The sequence below is a fragment of the Nothobranchius furzeri genome, chromosome 6, assembly GCF_043380555.1.
Source record: "Nothobranchius furzeri strain GRZ-AD chromosome 6, NfurGRZ-RIMD1, whole genome shotgun sequence".
Classification (NCBI taxonomy): Eukaryota; Metazoa; Chordata; class Actinopteri; order Cyprinodontiformes; family Nothobranchiidae; genus Nothobranchius; species Nothobranchius furzeri.
The window spans coordinates 30,055,146-30,072,645 of NC_091746.1; the positions used below are offsets into that span (position 1 = coordinate 30,055,146).

Sequence of the window (17,500 nt, forward strand, 5' to 3'; positions counted from 1 at the left end):
GAGTTGTACATTTTTTAACTTTGATATATATATATATATATATATATATATATATATATATATATATAAATATATATATACACATATATATATATATATATATATATATATACTGAGGATGGAAAAATTATTGAGATGGGCACGTGACGTGTCAAGGGGTCTTTACATAACACCCCCCACCCCAAATCCGCACAAGCCTGCTGTGTCCCCCCCACTTCTGAAATCAAAATTTCGTCCCTGATCAGAGGGATCATCAACCTGGATGTTAAAGTCACCAACAATCACCAGTCTGGACAGCTTCACAGTGGAGGATAGAAAGTCTCTAAACTCCTGAAGGAAAGAACTGTTTGGACCAGGTGGACGATAGACCACAGCACAGTAGAACGGGTCCTTACGCCCGACATTAATCAGCTGCAGTTCAAAGGAAGCAAAGTGACCAGAGGTTGTAGAGCTACATGGAAGATGGTCTCTGAAAACAACAGCTAGGCCTCCACCACGACCAGAACCCCGGGGCTGGCTAAGAAAAGAATAACCACTCGGGCAGAGTCCAATCAGAGCAGAATAATCAGATGTTTGCTGCCAAACTTCAGTCAGAAACAGAAAATCCAGGTTTTTAGACAGAATTAGATCATTGAGCAGGAAGGTCTTATTGTTAACAGAGCGGGTGTTTAATAGAGCCATGCTGAGTGAGGAGGAGGAATCAGAAACTACAGAAACAGCTGGAGTTAGTGGATGTAAATTAGCAGGGTTAGATCCACGGTGTTTATAACAACCACTTATGGAGGGAACAGGAGGAGAAACCACTGAGGAATGAAGATAAACCGACCTTAAAAAACTTCGATGGATGAACCGTGTCGCAACGCGGCCTGGCGGGAATGCGGAAGTGGCGCTCAGGTCACCAAACAAAGGACAAGAAGCTAGAAGATCACGCCGATGTTTACCAGATAAACCACGCTTTAAGAGGAGTCTTATTCTCACCTGGATTCCTGCTCGTTTACCTCTTTTCCTTCGACGTTTTCCCGGGACCGGACAAACGTCGCTGGAGGTGCGCAGCTCGGGACCGTCGTTTGGCTCCGGGCCAGTGCGCCGCTCAGGTAAACAAACAGGATGGTATGTCCTCGGTGCATCTTGGGCGATCGTGAACGAACGGAAGGACAAAAAGAGTCTGGCGATCATAGGAGATGGTAGCAGGGACACTACTGAAGAGGATCGCAGACAGGAGCAAGGTGGAAAAGAGGAGGTCAGTGGAGAAAAGTTTGAAAAAGTGGCCGGTGACTGCGGCTAAGCCAAGCACAGGCGCCATCTTGTTACCGACCGGAAAAGGCCCACGAGTCACACTTTGGACCCATCGTCATCACTAACAGACGATATCTCTGAGAACCCCATCCCTTGTTCTGTTGGATCCAGTAGAACCTATGTGGTTTTGGAGGAGCCTCTGAGTCACTCACAGCAGCTTCACTTCTCTCCCACGGCTCTGATGAAACAGAGATCTGAGATTTCCTGGAATCAGTCCAGTCCCCTCCAGAACACAGTCCGGGACAGGCGAGTCCACCAGAGCTCCTCTGAAAGATTCATGATGCAGTAGAATGGGTTCGGTTCTGATCGGGTTCTGTTTCAGGATCACCTTCCTTCCACACACAAACTTTAACCTGCATCAAGTTACAGAAACGGAGAGCTGCAGCTTCACAACACGGCCAGGACGAAGATGCCGTGGTTACCATGGAGACGAGAATGAATCAGCACTGTGAGAGAAGCAATGTTACCGTTGATCGGAATCAGGTGTGTGTGTGTGTGTGTGTGTGTGTGTGTGTGTGTGTGTGTGTGTGTGTGTGTGTGTGTGTGTGTGTGTGTGTGTGTGTGTGTGCGCGCGCACACCTATCCGAGCTCTGGTCTGAGAGGTAATACTCCAGGAGGGAATTGCAGACCTTCGTCTCTCCAGACCATCTCCAGCTCCTCCAGGAAGATCTTGAGGCGTTCCCAAACTACAGGGATAACGAATCCTTTCTGAGGGTTCTGTGTCCGTGACACGGTACCCAGATGTCCAACAGATCTAATCAAATACCAGAACCACCTCAGCAGAATCCTCTCAGTGGAGCTCCTCAATGGCTCTCGAGACCTCTTGCAGCACCATGATCCTACCACAGATCTGCTCTGTTTGGATCAGGGTTCTGTTTCATGACCCGGTTGTGGTCCAAGCTTCAGCTGTCAGGCAGCAGGTTTGTTGTGGACGGAGTCCTGTTGAGTCGACACCAGCCCAAACCATAAGCTCTCCGCCGCCGTACCGACTGCTGGGATCAGAATAAACGAGCTCACGCCGAGGATCAGGTAAATGATCTAGAACCTGATCCAGAACCCTATGAACTCAGGATCCAGATTTAGACTTCTAAGAATCACATCACCTTGGGTACTGACATCCTGAGATGTAAAGCAGCAGATTAAGAAGGCAGTGGTCGGGTTCTCATCCAGTAGAACGACCCACAGGGTTCCAGAACATCTAAAAACCTGATTGTGGGACAGAATCAATCTGATGGATCAGAGCCAAGAAACCGAGCCAGAACCATCAGACTAATGACCCAGAACTGGATGGGCCAGGCCAATCAAAACCGGTCCTGATGTTAATCAGCATCATATAGCTAACCAGCTATCTGTGTTTCTTTGACTCTGAGCTCAGAACCAACAAACCACGCTGGCTGTGGTTCTGCTCATTACAACAGAACTTCATGAAGAGAACCAGAACATTTGAATCAGCTGATAAAGCGACCCCTGAGATGGTTCTGTTCCTGAATCATACCTACTGCAGGTCTAAAGAGGAACCAAGGTCCGGTTCTGTAACCCATCCGATGTTCTGCTGCTATGTGATCCAGTTTAAAAAAACAGAACCGTCACAGGAACACCTCACATCCAGCACGACGTCATAAAACCAGTCAGGTCTTAGCTGGATCCCTCCTAGGACACCAGAACCAGAACCATCCTTCATAAACAGCTGACGGAACTAAATGGACCAGTACTACATTAGGAAACCATTGACTGCAGTTCTGGCCCGTGCCCAGTTGGGTTTAGGACTAAAACACTTAAGAAGGACGACCCGGTTCTGTAACATGAGAAGATGTGTTAGTGGAAGATCGGAACCATATAAGACCCGGAATTCTTCATCCCCTGCATCAGATGGACACTCTCTGGAGACGGACCCAGACCCGGACCCAGAACATGGCAGCTTCAGAACTTCTATTTAGAAATAAAACTAAATCTTTTTTATCCATTTAAAAAATTGTGACCATGAAAGAAATTTCCCCAAATGACAGGAAAACCGTGCAGTTCTCCAACAGAACCTCAGATCAGACATGACCTGCGGGATAGCTTCGGAACCATCATCAGAACTTTTACACGATAAAAACCAGCTGGACACGGGTCGACCCGACGATAAATCATTGACTGGTTCTGAAACATCAATGTCAAAGTACACCGAGTGTGTTCACCTTCACACACACACACACACACACACACACACACACACACACACACACACACACACACACACACACACACACACACACACACACACACACACACACACACACACACACACACACACACACACACACACACACTGCAGTCATAACTTACTCTTCTGGTTCTTTCTCGGGCTGCTGCAGTAAGGAGAAGCAAGAAAGGTCCCAAAAAAAAAAAAAGGTTCCTTCAGTTCATCTCAAGACGAGGACAGACTGGGACAAACCGGGAAGAACCGGGACAGTCTGGGTCGCTCAGTCCTCCTCACCTCGCTGTGTTGCATGATATCCCATCACTGCTGTGTTATCCCACACAGACGAGTGGGAAGACTGCGCATGCTGTGACAGAGGAAAGGAGAGGGAGGAATGAGAGAGGGAGGGCAGAGAGAGGGGAGGGAGGGAGGGAGGACTCAGCCTCCCCCTTTGGCTCAAAATCACAAACGTGCCTCTGAGCTGCAGAAAACAGAAAAATCTGCTGTTCCTGGATCAGTTATATGGCAAGAGGAGGGGAGGGGGGTGACGTGAGGCCTGGTCCCCCAACAAAGTAAACAGGACGAGTCCCAGAGGGCCTGTCTGCTGCCAGACTGCGTTGGTCTCCATGACTTTAGTTACCTTTAATGTGTGTGCGTGTTGGGGGGGTAGTAATGTAATGGAAAAGTAATCTGACGTGGAGGAGGGGGGGAGGAAAACCAGAATCTAGGGTCGGATCCAAGTGAGATTACGAACACGGAGCTTGTGTGTTTCGGCCAAAAGGCCAGATCTTAACTGCAGAGATGGTTTCATCTAAAGTTAAACATCTCCTCCACACGCCACTGGGTTCAGACGATACACCATCGGAAACAACACACACATTAAACCTGACTGAAGGTAGATGAGCATCATCTAAACCTAATAAAGTCTACCGTTCATGAATTAATTAATAAAAATAATTCCTCTATTTAACAGCAGATCGTCATGAATGGTGCAGGTGAGGCTTTCAGACAGGTGAGTTTAAGTTGATGCATTTATTGGTCAAAACCTCAAACTGCACAGAACTTTAAGCTGTAAACTTCAACAAATGTCTACAGATCACACGCTGCAACTCGGCGTGCGCGCGGAACAGCAGCAACATGTCTTCACCTGAAAGAATTCACCTACAGAAGCAGAGGGAACGTTTAGCCTAAGCCCTCAGCCAGCAAGAACACCGCACCTGAAACTCCAACTTCATTTCTGGGAGCAACAAACTTCTCCGTGTGTGGATGAAGGTCTGGAAACCCCTCTGATCAGCTGACCCCACACAGCAAGTGTGGCTATGAAAAACAGCAGCAGCTCGTCTCTCTGAACCTGGATCAGATCCTCGCAAATAGAGATAATCAATCAATCAATCAATCATTCAATAAAATTTTATTTCTAAAGCGCTTTTCAAACAAAGTGTTATTCAAAGTGCTTTACAAAATGACCCCAGATTCCCATAACAGGTTAAAAACATTAACAAACATATGCAATCACACGCACACACACACAGACACACACACACACACGAGTAAAAATTTTATTAGGCTGAGTCCAGATGAGCCAAGTAAGGTAACGCAAGGAAACGCCATCAGAGGAGCCGTCTGTCCCGGCAGCATCAGGTCTTCCACACTAAGTCAGGGCGCTCAGTGGAGGGGGAGCATAGACCCCCACCCATAGAGCGCCCCGGAAGCTACAGTTGACCACCGCTCCCGGGGCAGAGGGCCCCCACAGAGGAAACACTGGATTAAAATGAGAAAAAATGTAATATAAGAGCTAATATAAATGACAAAAATTAGAAAATAAGTAATAAATAAAATGATGTAAACAGTAAAATAATAAAACTGTGCTAAAATATAATCATATAGAACGTGCAAAGCAAGTAATAAAATATAATCATGTAAAACGAGGAATAAAACTGTAGTAAATATTTAGATAAAAGCCAACCTAAAAAGACGGGTCTTGAGTCTTGACTTAAAAACATGAACGTTCTCTGCGGCCCTGAGGTCCTCTGGCAGCTCGTTCCAGAGGCGAGGGCCATAACACTGGAAGGACGCCTCGCCGTGAGTGTGTGTCCTGACTTTAGGGATGACCAGGAGACGCCTGCCAGAGGAGCACAGAGGCCGTGGGGGTTCATATGGTAAAAGCAGTTCTGATAGATAAGAAGGCCCAAGACCATTAAGACACTTAAAAACCATTAGAAGAACCTTAAAATTGATCCTGAAACATACGGGGAGCCAATGCAATGATTCTAAAACTGGTGTCATGTGCTCCTGCCTCCTGGTCATGAGGCTCACCTATGGTCATGAGCTTTGGGTAGTGACCAAAAGAACGAGATCACGGATACAAGCGGCCGAAATGAGTTTCCTCCAAAGAGTGGCTGGTCTCTCCCTTAGAGATAGGGTGAGAAGCTCGGTCATTCGGGAGGGGCTCGGAGTAGAGCCGCTGCTCCTCCACATCGAGAGGAGCCAGTTGAGGTGGCTCGGGCATCTGGTCAGGATGCCTCCTGGACGCCTCCCTGGTGAGGTTTTCCGGGCACGTCCAACCGGGAGGAGACCTAAAGGAAGACCCAGGACACGGTGGAGGGACTATGTCTCTCACCTGGCCAGGGAACGCCTTGGGATTCCCCCGGAGGAGCTGGCCCAAGTGGTTGGGGAGAGGGAAGTCTGGGCCTCTCGCCTTAGGCTGCTGCCCCCGCGACCCGACACCGGATAAGCGGATGAAAATGAATGGATGGATGGATTTCAGATCCTTCAGTTTTTAAAATGATTTATTTTTCTTGAAGTTCAGTAAGAAATGCACATTTTTAGCTTTGTTTTATTTTAACGTAGTTCATGTTCCCATCCAACTTACCAGAGCTAACGGGCTAACAGCAGTCCTGGCTGATGGCTTAGCCCGTTAGCCGTTAGCTCTGATCTGTTGGATTTAAAACACTTTAGCATTTGATCAAAAGCTTCTGTTGACTCTTTATGAAAATTTCTTTACATGAGACAACTTTTTTACATTTTCAGAAGACTTTACTTGAACAGGACGAGTCAGTGCTGATCCTGGAGCTGTGTGAGAACAGTCATTATGGGTTTACCTGCTGCATCAATGTGGTTTTGATAATAACCGATAATAACTAGTAACTATTTTAGACCCGGCAAGTCTGAGCAGGGCGGCTTTCAGCTCCCAGACGCTCAAACACAAATATGCCAGCGGAAAAAGTAGCAGCTGAATGGGACCAGCAGAACCCTGGAACCAGAATTATTAGTTGTACCCATGAGAGAATCGCTGCCTACCAAAAGTGAAGCAGTTCCCCCATCATCCACTAGGGGCTGGCTCCAGATAGGAGAACGTTCCCATTGACTCCCATGTTAAAAAAGCCAACTTCACAGCAGAAATAAACACGTTTACAGTCGGTTTCAAATGAACATTTTAGGTTTAATAGATCTAGTTAAAGGTCCTGACAACTCAGAGGGGGGTTAATTGTTTTGCAACTCATCTGTTTAGACGTAAATAAAGCTTACATTTATGAATAATTAGGGGTGTGTCCTTTTGATTGGCGGGTAGCACATGAGCCATTGGAGCTAGCATTAGCAGCTTACCCTCCTGCTTGCTCCAGCGTAGGCCTCAGCCTCGGACTCACGGTGATAGCTTTACACCCTAAAAGGCAGAAGGCAGCTGTCACTAAACCAGGGGTCGGCAACCCGCAGCTCTGGAGCCGCGTGCGGCTCTTCCATCCATCTGATGCGGCTCTCTGTGCTTGTAAAATAATGAATGGATATTTAAATAAAATGCTTTATATTTTACTGCATTAATTGTACATCTGTATGCCAATTCTAAATGTAAAGATTGTCTGCGTAAACCTGAACAGGTCCAACCCGGTCTTACTGTGAGACCGGGTTGACGCGTCACGCTTGTGCGTAATCATAGGCGCTTTCTGAGCTGAAGAGGATGTGAGATTCTGGGATTCTCCTCAGACGGCTCCTGGATGTGTCGCCACATTGGAGACAGGAACAAGCGCTATTCAGCCAAAGTTTCATAATCAGGGAACATTTTCTAAGTGACAAGTCTCGCTTCAGTCGGAGGAATCTTCCTGCATGCGCTCTGGTTCTGCGACGCGCTCCAAGCCCCTCTCCACATCTTCAGCTCACTGTGGACCGTATGTAGTACACGCTGACAGCGAGCTGCGCTGAGCAGTGTCCAGCTCAGATGTTCAGATGGGAATCATTTCTTGGGTGATTTAGCTACATCTGCGATGTGCGAAACGAATAAAACGTCAGTTCGTCTGCATGTGTCGGGGTAATTCTTTCTATTCTTTCTCCGTCAAAATAAACGGTCAAATACGGGAACTATCCGGTCAACACAAGCCCTGCTTTTAACTGTTTTGTTTTCTTGTGAAAATTGTTACAAAGAGATATAATTTAACTTGATTACCACCAGAGCCAGGAGCACTGCGCCGTTACCTCCGTCACTGTAAACGAGGGAAAAACAAAATGATCGGATCCTTTTCTGACCTTCCCCACCTACAAAGTTTAATTACAACAATCAAACGTGACAGAGCCTGGATTTGTATTCTGAACAGTCTAAACGTGTTTTAAAAAGAAACATATGACAAAAGTGGCACCTGCTCAGTAAAACCACCAACAGGGTGAAAAATATCTAAACATTGTCGGCAGAGACGGGCTACAGCTTCTGGATTCACTTTATATAAATCATTTTATTGATTATCGTCTTATGAAAGATTACTTTGATGTACACGAGCGACCGGTACCGGCTGCTGTCACCTGTTGTGAGCAGCTCTCTGCTGTCTGAGGGTAGGCCCCGCCCACAACGCCGCGGCTGCTGTGCCTCCCAGTGTTTTCTTTACTGTGGGAAACGGGTAATAATGGCTCTTTGAGGGGAACAGGTTGCCGACCCCTGCACTAAACCATGGAGCTCTGGCTAAAAGCACCCGTCAATTTCCATTAGCTTTGGTTAGCTCGTTAGCAAAATTGGCTCAGAGTCTGTTGGGTGTCAATCATCTGTCCCCACCCTCACAGCCTCACAGCTCTATTTTTGTATTTTTCACGAGTGACGAGATGCGTGACACAGCCAAGATGGCGATGGTGGGAACCGCCTACTAGACATCAATTCATCTCTTCAGAAACCCAAGAGTGATGCTGCAGAGGCTTCGTCCATCTTATACAGGTGCTGGCCAGTAAATTAGAATATCATCAAAAGGTTGAAAATATTTCAGTAATTCCATTCAAAACGTGAAACTTGTACATTATATTCATGCAATGCACACAGACCAATGTATTTCCGATGTTTATTACGTTTAATTTTGATATTTATAGGTGACAACCAATGAAAACATCAAATCTGGTATCTCAGAAAATTAGAATATTCTAAAGGCCAATGAAAAAATGTTTGTTTCTCTAATGTTGGCCAACTGAAAAGAATGAACATGAAAAGAATGTGCATGTATAGCACTCAATACTTAGTCGGGGCTCCTTTTGCCTCAATAACTGCAGTAATGCGGCGTGGCATGGACTCGATCAGTCTGTGGCACTGCTCAGGTGTTATGAGAGCCCAGGTTGCTCTGATAGTCGTCTTCAGCTCCTCTGCATTGTTGGGTCTAGCGTATTGCATCCTCCGCTTCACAATACCCCATAGATTTTCTATGGGGTTAAGGTCAGGCGAGTTTGCTGGCCAATCAAGGACAGGGATACCATGGTCCTTGAACCAGGTGCTGGTGGTTTTGGCACTGTGTGCAGGTGCCAAGTCCTGTTGAAAGGTGAAGTCTGCATCCCCATAAAGTTGGTCAGCAGCAGGAAGCATGAAGTGCTCTAAAACTTCCTGGTAGACGGCTGCATTGACCCTGGACCTCAGGAAACAGAGTGGGCCAACACCGGCAGATGACATGGCACCCCACACCATCACTGACGGTGGAAACTTTACACTGGACCTCATGCAACGTGGATTCTGTGCTTCTCCGCTCTTCCTCCAGACTCTGGGTCCTTGATTTCCAAAGGAAATGCAGAACTTGCTTTCATCAGAAAACATAACTTTGGACCACTCAGCATCAGTCCAGTCCTTTTTGTCCTTGGCCCAGGCGAGACGCTTCTTGCTCTGTTTCTTGTTCAAGAGTGGCTTGACACACGGAATGCGACACCTGAATCCCATGTCTTTCATGAGTCTCCTCGTGGTGGTTCTTGAAGCGCTGACTCCAGCTGCAGTCCACTCTTTGTGGATCTCCCCCACATTTTTGAATGGGTTTGTCGTCACAATTCTCTGCAGGGTGCGGTTATCCCTAGAGCTTGTACACTTTTTTCTACCACATTTTTTCCGTCCCTTCGCCTGTCTGTTAATGTGCTTGGACACAGAGCTCTGCGAACAGCCAGCTTCTTTAGCAATCACCTATTGTGTCTTGCCCTCCTTGTGCAAGGTGTCAATGATTGTCTTTTGGACAGCTGTTAAGTCAGAAGTCTTCCCCATGATTGTGGTGCCTTCAAAACAAGACTGAGGGACCTTTTAAAGGCCTTTGCAGGTGTTTTGAGTAAATCAGCTGATTAGAGTGGCAGCAGGTGTCTTCTATATTCAGCCTTTTCAGAATATTCTAATTTTTTGAGATACCAAATTTGGAGTTTTCATTAGTTGTCACTTATGAATATCAAATTTAAATGTAATGAACATTGGAAATACATTGGTCTGTGTGCATTGCATGAATATAATGTACAAGTTTCACGTTTTGAATGGAATTACTGAAATATTTTCAACCTTTTGATGATATTCTAATTTACTGGCCAGCACCTGTATAAACAGTCTGTGGTTGAAATATTTCTGGGGATAAAACAGGCCTACGAGACTAAAGTGGTCAAATTAATTGATAATATTTCTACCCCAATATAAAAATTATAAAATTAAATCCAAATAATTTAAGAACAAATAATAATACGACTTTCAAAGTAAACTTTTTACTTATTTTTTAAAAACCTAATACAAAATAAAAACTAAAAACCAGGCTGAAACTTGCACGGACGGAGCTGCTGGTTTAAATGTGGAGCAGCTACGTTTTTAACTTTAGAGACAAAAAATGTTATTGAAACCAGTTCAACAATAATAAATATACTTATTTAAATAATAATCCTAATTATTACAGATGATAATTAGCTGAAGCTGCTGTCGATTAAGCAGCAGCAGAAAGACTGAGTTTCAGCGGACTGAACACAAACCCACTCTTATCTGCTGATTGGGAGTGTGGAGAGACTCGGATCAGGAACAGAGAGTTCTACAGGGTCCAGGACAAGAACCGAGCTGTTATTTAATCCTGAGGAACCCTGCAGGATGATGCAGAGGACAGCCTGTTATGTAACAAAGTGCTGCAGCAGCACAAACGTCCATTAGGCTGCACAGGACTAGCACACTCTGTGCACGCACACACACACACACACACACACGCACACACACACACACTTAATGCACATCCAGCATGGACAAAGGACACAGCACAGGAGAGCTGCAGCGTCTAAGGGACATCCAGTTCTGGTCCTGGTCCTATTGGGCCTTCATTCTGCATGCTTCAGTTTTGTTTAACAGACTTCTACAGGAAGCATCGGTTCTGTTCCTGAGGGACCGAACCTGATTCTACCTGGGTCTACCTCTAAGAACTAAAATTGCAAATAAGTTTATTTGACTCCTGATTTGTCGATTCTGATTCCGGAAGTAAAACCTTCCAGAATATGAATCGGTTCTTTTGTTGGGCCTTTTAGAGCTGATTGGAAATGATGAATCCACAAACCAAAGCATTATGTGGCCAGGTGGAGAAACGAGGGCCCGGGTGGGATTTGATCCCCAGACTCCCAGGTGAGAGTCATACACACTAACCAGTCAGCCAAAGGAACAGCCCCTTGGACAAGCAGCCAGGGCGCATGATCAATCGGGACGCTGTGACAGGACGCGCACACTGCCACAATTATAAATAAATGAACAAACAAAAATAAATAAATAAAATCAGCTGATCTCTGATTAAAGTTGGCCGAGCTCACATCAAACAACCTGACTTAAAAGCGTGGCTGTTTTCACAAATGCTGCATTACATGTAGGGAATGTCTGCTGTTCAGCGCTTTTACGCAACAAGCAGAAAGGGATGCAGTACTTGTCACACCTGTGCTGCACCTATACTCTCAGGTCCAGGTATCCGTAGTTAGAATAAGCTTTTAGCCGATTCCGTTCACCAGGTGAGTTGTTGGTGCAACTTTATTTGGGCAGATGCTGCACAGGTGTGTTAGAGCAGGTAAACAACTAAACATACAAGATGGTGGCTTAGAATTGGACACCACTGTCTTAAACAGGGACAACACCTGGTGCCAGGTCAAGGGTAACATGTCCGCAGAGATGAAAACTATATTCTTACCTAGAAATTTGACGTAAGACCACAACAATCAGCCTTCTTGGTCCCTAAAACATTACCTGGAAGTGATGTCAGGTAATGACACCTGGTCACTAACAAACCAATCAGAGAAGCTCTTTTATCAGACAAGTTGCAGCTGATGCCATCAAACAAAATTCAACGTTTCCGTTTATATTTTAGGTTTGATGAGAGAAGAAACTTCCACGGTACTTCCGCCAAACAACAGGAAGTTTTAATAAAACAGCTGATTTCCGTCAGCTGACGTCTCAGATCAATGACGGTGGAACACAAACCTTCTCCGGTTGCTCCGGTCACCTGTAAACACCGGCACCAGACTCATCACATTCTTCTTCCTCCCAAATACACCAGAGAGCTTCACCAAGATCCTCTCGAGAATCTCTTCTGTAAATCCGGATGGATCATCGAGTCTCTCTGTGTTTACGGCTGAAAAACGAGTCAACAGCCCGTCAGGAACGCACGCGCCTGCAGAACCACCGCGCAGGGACTAGATTGTTGGCGGAGGAACACACGAAGTAGACTACTGCCTGCTCTGACCGGACCAACTTGACCTGTTTATTTAGGGAGTCTAGATTTTCATTTGAAAAGTTAGAAATATTTTACGACTTTAAGAAAAAAACACATTGTCTTTTTAAATGTTACCTAAAGTTAAAAAGGTTTGTTTAGAAGTGTCTTTTTGAGGCCCTGCTGATCTGGAATTGAGAAAATAAAGTAAAAAATATCCAAACTGCAGGAAGTTAAAAGAATTACGTTATTTTTTTAATGTGAGTATTTCTTCTCAGGTATTAAAAAGTCTGTAATAAAGTTATTGTAAAAACCCAGAAAACCAGAAGTTCTATACAGACAGGACAGTAAATAAGCAGAATAACATGTTGTTATTCTAGTAAAATTATTGAATTGCCCAGAAAGGTCAAGACTGGGACATTTGGACAGGTGGATGTGAGACTTGGCCAACATAAACTGGTAAGAAAATCTTTAGTTTGAGTGGCTGAGAAATTACAATTTTACCAAAAGAAAAACAAAATTGAACCAGAAACCAAAAAAATTACAAATATAAATCTTCTTCATGAGTGTTTCAGATTTCTGAAGATGTTGCTTCTCAGTGGGGTGTGTGGAAATGCTACCATCTGGAGGCCGGAAGGAGAGCTACAGCTGAACAAGTCCTTGAAAGCAGAATAGAAAAGATTTTATTGATCCCACAGTAAGGAAATCCACTTGTTACAGCAGCACCAACACTTAAGGAAATAATTTGAAGAAAAATAATAACAAAGGTACATGTATATACACACAGGTAGTAAGCTAGTATTGCAACTTTCGACCACTAAAAACCACAAATAAAAATGAAAAACTTAGGTTCCTGGTTTTCTGCTGAAGGTGAAGAAATTAAAACAACTTCTCATTTGACCTCTCTGATAAAGATCATGAAGAAAGATAGTCTACAAAATGTTCTGGTCCAGATGGTGTACCCTCAGAATTTGACTGGATTCATCTTCATAAGGACTTCAGTCTGTCTCATTGGTGCCCCCAAGGGGTGGCCAGGAATGGCCAAGGCCCCCCCTAGAAAACTGATGTATGTGCATCGTTTTTAATGACAAAGATTTAAGAAGCAATGCCGGTTGTCAGAAGGGTAGGGATGATGGCTTGCCTTGCAACAATTTGTCCGTCTCACCGACCGTCAGACTGAGGGAGGTTATTTGGAATCGTAGTATGTCCAAGGAAGATCCCACCTTTCTCACCTCTGATTGGCTGGAAGGGCTCTACTACGACTGGCTATTTCATTTAGCAGCAAACCGTCTTCCCCGGCTAACTGCAGACTGTCTTCCTGCCACCAACAGAACAGCTGTTTTGGGGAGTTTTGTAAAGAAAATGTGAACATAGCGTAATTATAACCATTCTGTCCTGTTTCGCAAAAAAGGTTTTTTATGTTTCTTATATTAAAAAACATGAAAATGTGAACTTAAAATAAATCTTGTTGCATTTATCACACTGTTAGTCTTAAATATTTTGGCTCTCAAGCTTGAGGTTATCTTATTAAAGCAGAGTAAATAGGAAAAACATGTATGTAACAATAAACCTGCCCTATTTTGCCCAGCTGTGTGCGGCAGGTCTGTGTTCTCTCCTAAAAACGAAAACTGCTGAAAAGTAGATTTAAATCATAATCAGATTTGAATTAAATTTCGATTACGTGATACACATTTAATCAGATGATGAGAGATGTGTTATAACTTCTACAGCCATCCATTTCTGTACCCGCTTATCCATGCAGGGTTGTATACAGCTTTACCCTATCAAAGAGAAGACATAAGATAGCCTAAACATTAACAATAAGATAACTCCAATAGAGGCAAGGTTAGTCTAACAGTGTGATAAAATGCAACAGGATTAATTACTAAGCTCACACTTCACGTTTTTCTGGTGCTTTTGTAAAAGAAACTGAAACAGGTATGCTGCAAAAGAGGAGAGAAAGGTTGGTATAGCGGTGAGTTCACATTTTCCTCAAAAAACTCCTCAAGATCTGACTGTAAACATAAAAACCCTGCAGCAAGGGAAGACTGTTGGCTCTTACATGAACTAGCCAGTCGTAGGAGAGCCTTTCCAGCCAATCAGGGGCGAGAAAGGCAGGACCTTCCTCGAACAGCAGTAAACTGACAGCTGTTAAAGAGCAAGTCACCCCTTACAAGAAGCATACTTCACTCCCACTTCATGTTTGAAAAATGCAACAAATGCTGTTGCCTAGCAGACCAAGAGGGTGGAACAAATACACACACTCACGACATTGTGACATCATAATGTACCAGTTTACATCATAGCATACCTCTTAGCCAATAGCGGTGGCAGATTTAAATTCAAATCCTGTGAAGAGTTTTTACCTGACAACGGCACAACACTGACAGTTTCAGGCAGAAATTTTAAATTTTAACTAAAATGCACTAAAGTGCTAAACTATTGACTACACGTGTCTGCAGCACGATTAGACACGCATTTATATAGTTTATCAGAAAAAAATAGTTGATTTGGGGGTGACTTGCTCTTTAACGACCCTCTCGCCTGTCCTTTTAATGTCCAGCCGGACGCTACAGTGAATATACATGGTTGCTAGGACACACACAACAACTGTAAAACAAATTAAAGATTTATAAAAATGATGTATAACATGTATGTATGATACCTAATTTAATTAATGTATTTCAAAGCCTTACTCTGGTGCCCCTGCTGGGAAAACTCTATTCTATTCTATTCTATTCTATTCTATTCTATTCTATTCTATTCTATTAAGTTAAAGAGCAAGTCACCCCCTACCAGATTCTTACTCAACTCCCACTTCCTGTTTGAAAAATGCAACAAATGCTGTTACCTAGCAGACCGAGAGGGCGGAGCTGCTAACAAATACACACACTCACGACATTGTGACATCATAATCTACCATCTAACATCATAGTGTACCTCTTAGCCAACAGCGACGGCAGATTTAAATTCAAACGCAGTGCTGAGTTTTTACCTGACGACGGTGCAACACTGACAGTTTTAGGCAGAATATTTAAATTGTAACTAAGATGCACTAAAGTGCCGAATTATTGACCATATTTGTCTACAGCACGATCAGACACTCATTTATATAGTTTATCAGCAAAATTAAAATGTTGATTTGAAGTGGCTTGCTCTTTAAGTTTACTTTCTTATAGTTTTTAAAAGCTAGCCCTTACACAAAATGGGCTGAAATAAAGTCACAACCAGAGATTATCAATGATATAAATGAAAGCCGGATGTGTGTGAGTCAAATATGTCATGAGTTTTGTTTCCTCCTGTACTTTGGAGCGTCTTCCCTAAAAAATAGTCAACAGAATGAAAAAGTCTGGACTTCAAAATAAAGTACAGCGTACTACATGAACCCTTTTTAAATAGTCAAATAATACAATTTATCGTGTGGTTTTATATTTGAGCAGATTACCTGCAGATATTATGGGATATTGGGTCTGATATCAATACTGCGGCTCGTTCATCTCTCTTGTGAACCTTTATATTGAAACTCTTAACCGGACGTTGGAAGCGCATCGGTCGCTAACGTGATAACGGTTAGCTCATCAGTTATCAGCCACAGAGACGACGGACGGGGAGTGGTCAGATTCGGACCGGTACCGGTGACTCCGGGTCCGTTCTAAGCCGGTTTAACCGAACAGAAGCGGGAAGCCGAACCGCGGGATCATGGACGGCCTTCCGGGGCAGCGCTGGAGCAGCGGGGAAGGCAGCTCGCGCTTCGGAATGAATCCGGGGATTTAACCGCTGAGGAACAAAAACACGTCGGTGGTTCTGTCTCCATCTCCTCCATTTTGGTTGTCAGTGATGGAGAACATCCGGACTCCAAAGGTAACACGCTGTTTTCATTCGCTCTGCGTCTCCTTCACGTCCACTTATACAGGTCCTCCGGTCGTCGGTGACATTTATTTACGTGCATCATCCCCGGTGGTACCCACGTCCGTTGGTCTCTGTGAAACCGCAGTTTAAAGGCTACCCGACAAACGATCCCCTCCGGTACCGATCGGAACCAGAACCACAATGGACTCAGTCCCTGAATCCCTCAGACATTGTAAACACAGCTGGCACACGCGACCTCTGGGTGCTCAGGTGCACCTCCTGAGTCACACACCTGTCCCACCATAAGCAGCATGACCTCTAGAGAGCTTCAGCATGACCTGAAACCTCCCCCACCTGTCCAGCCCCCCCCCCCCCCCCACCCCCAGATAACACCCAAACAAGAATAAAAGTCTCCGCAAAAATCTTTCTGTAGCTTCTGATCACAGAGGAAACTAACTTTACTCAACCACCAGGATGTTTTTCTGCTACAGTAGCCAGAGAGGGTCAAAAAGAGTTCCTAAACTATCACTGGTCAAAGAGAAAGCAGGAAGAAGCTGGGTGGGGAACAGAAGCACTGATTTAGGCTTTAGGGCCGATACCGAGCTGTGATTCTTTTAGCTCTGACCCGCTGAATCTGTTTATTATCAGAGTACCATAAATGACCTGAACACGTTTAAACATCTGATGACCCGGTTCTGGAAGTAAAAACTTCCATGTGGAGGATACAGGGAGTGTGACTTAGCAGCAGTGGTGAGCTCATAGATCAAATTATTCTTTTTGCTGCTTGGCGGCGGTGCACTCACAGGACAAAAATATATAAATTTTGGCTATATTTAAAAGATCTATTTTTTATGATGTATTTATTGGTTTGAGGTATTTGCCCTGATTTTACTCATGTTGTACAGCGCTTTGTGATTTATATCTGTGAAAGGCGCTATATAAATAAACTTTACTTACTTACTTACTAAAACTTATTTTTGGAGTTTTGGATCACAGATCAGAAAGAAAGACAATCTTTTATATAACCCTCTCAAGATAAAAATCACGAGGTGCTTCACGTAAACAAAAAAACGATTAAAGTACAAGAAGAAAATAAAAAAACGATCAAAAATATGTTCAAAATGAGAAAAAAATCATTTAAATTGTGATTAAAAAAATTAATGTAAGGAGAGGGAAACCAGTGGATCGCAGAAAAGGCAGAATAAGTAGAGCAGAATGAGGAGAGGGTGGTGATGAAGGTCACACCAAAGTCACC

At 44.2% G+C, this 17,500-nt stretch overlaps 2 protein-coding genes across 6 annotated transcripts in view; one reads left to right on the top strand and one right to left on the bottom strand.

Moving 5' to 3' along the window:
- Window positions 1-13,578, bottom strand: part of LOC107394312 (microtubule-associated tumor suppressor 1 homolog) — a 47,115-nt gene extending 33,537 nt beyond the window's left edge. For 2 of the 4 annotated variants that reach the window (XM_015973237.3, XM_015973212.3), the window contains exon 1: window positions 3,625-3,840. The gene's annotated coding sequence lies outside the window, so the exon portion shown is untranslated. Of the gene's footprint in view, window positions 1-3,624; window positions 3,841-11,877; window positions 12,065-12,167 lie in introns of those variants that run through there. The other 2 variants (XM_070552685.1, XM_054743841.2) reach the window with 2 other exon arrangements.
- Window positions 13,579-15,941: 2,363 nt separating this feature from the next.
- The window catches only part of mtmr7b (myotubularin related protein 7b), a 10,895-nt gene continuing 9,336 nt past the window's right edge, over window positions 15,942-17,500 (top strand). Inside the window, exon 1 of one of the 2 annotated variants that reach the window (XM_015973296.3) lies at window positions 15,942-16,257. In XM_015973296.3, coding sequence (XP_015828782.3) covers window positions 16,234-16,257 — 24 coding nt within the window. In that variant the 5' untranslated portion in view covers window positions 15,942-16,233. The remainder of the gene's footprint in view (window positions 16,258-17,500) is intronic. The other variant, XM_015973303.3, reaches the window with a different exon arrangement.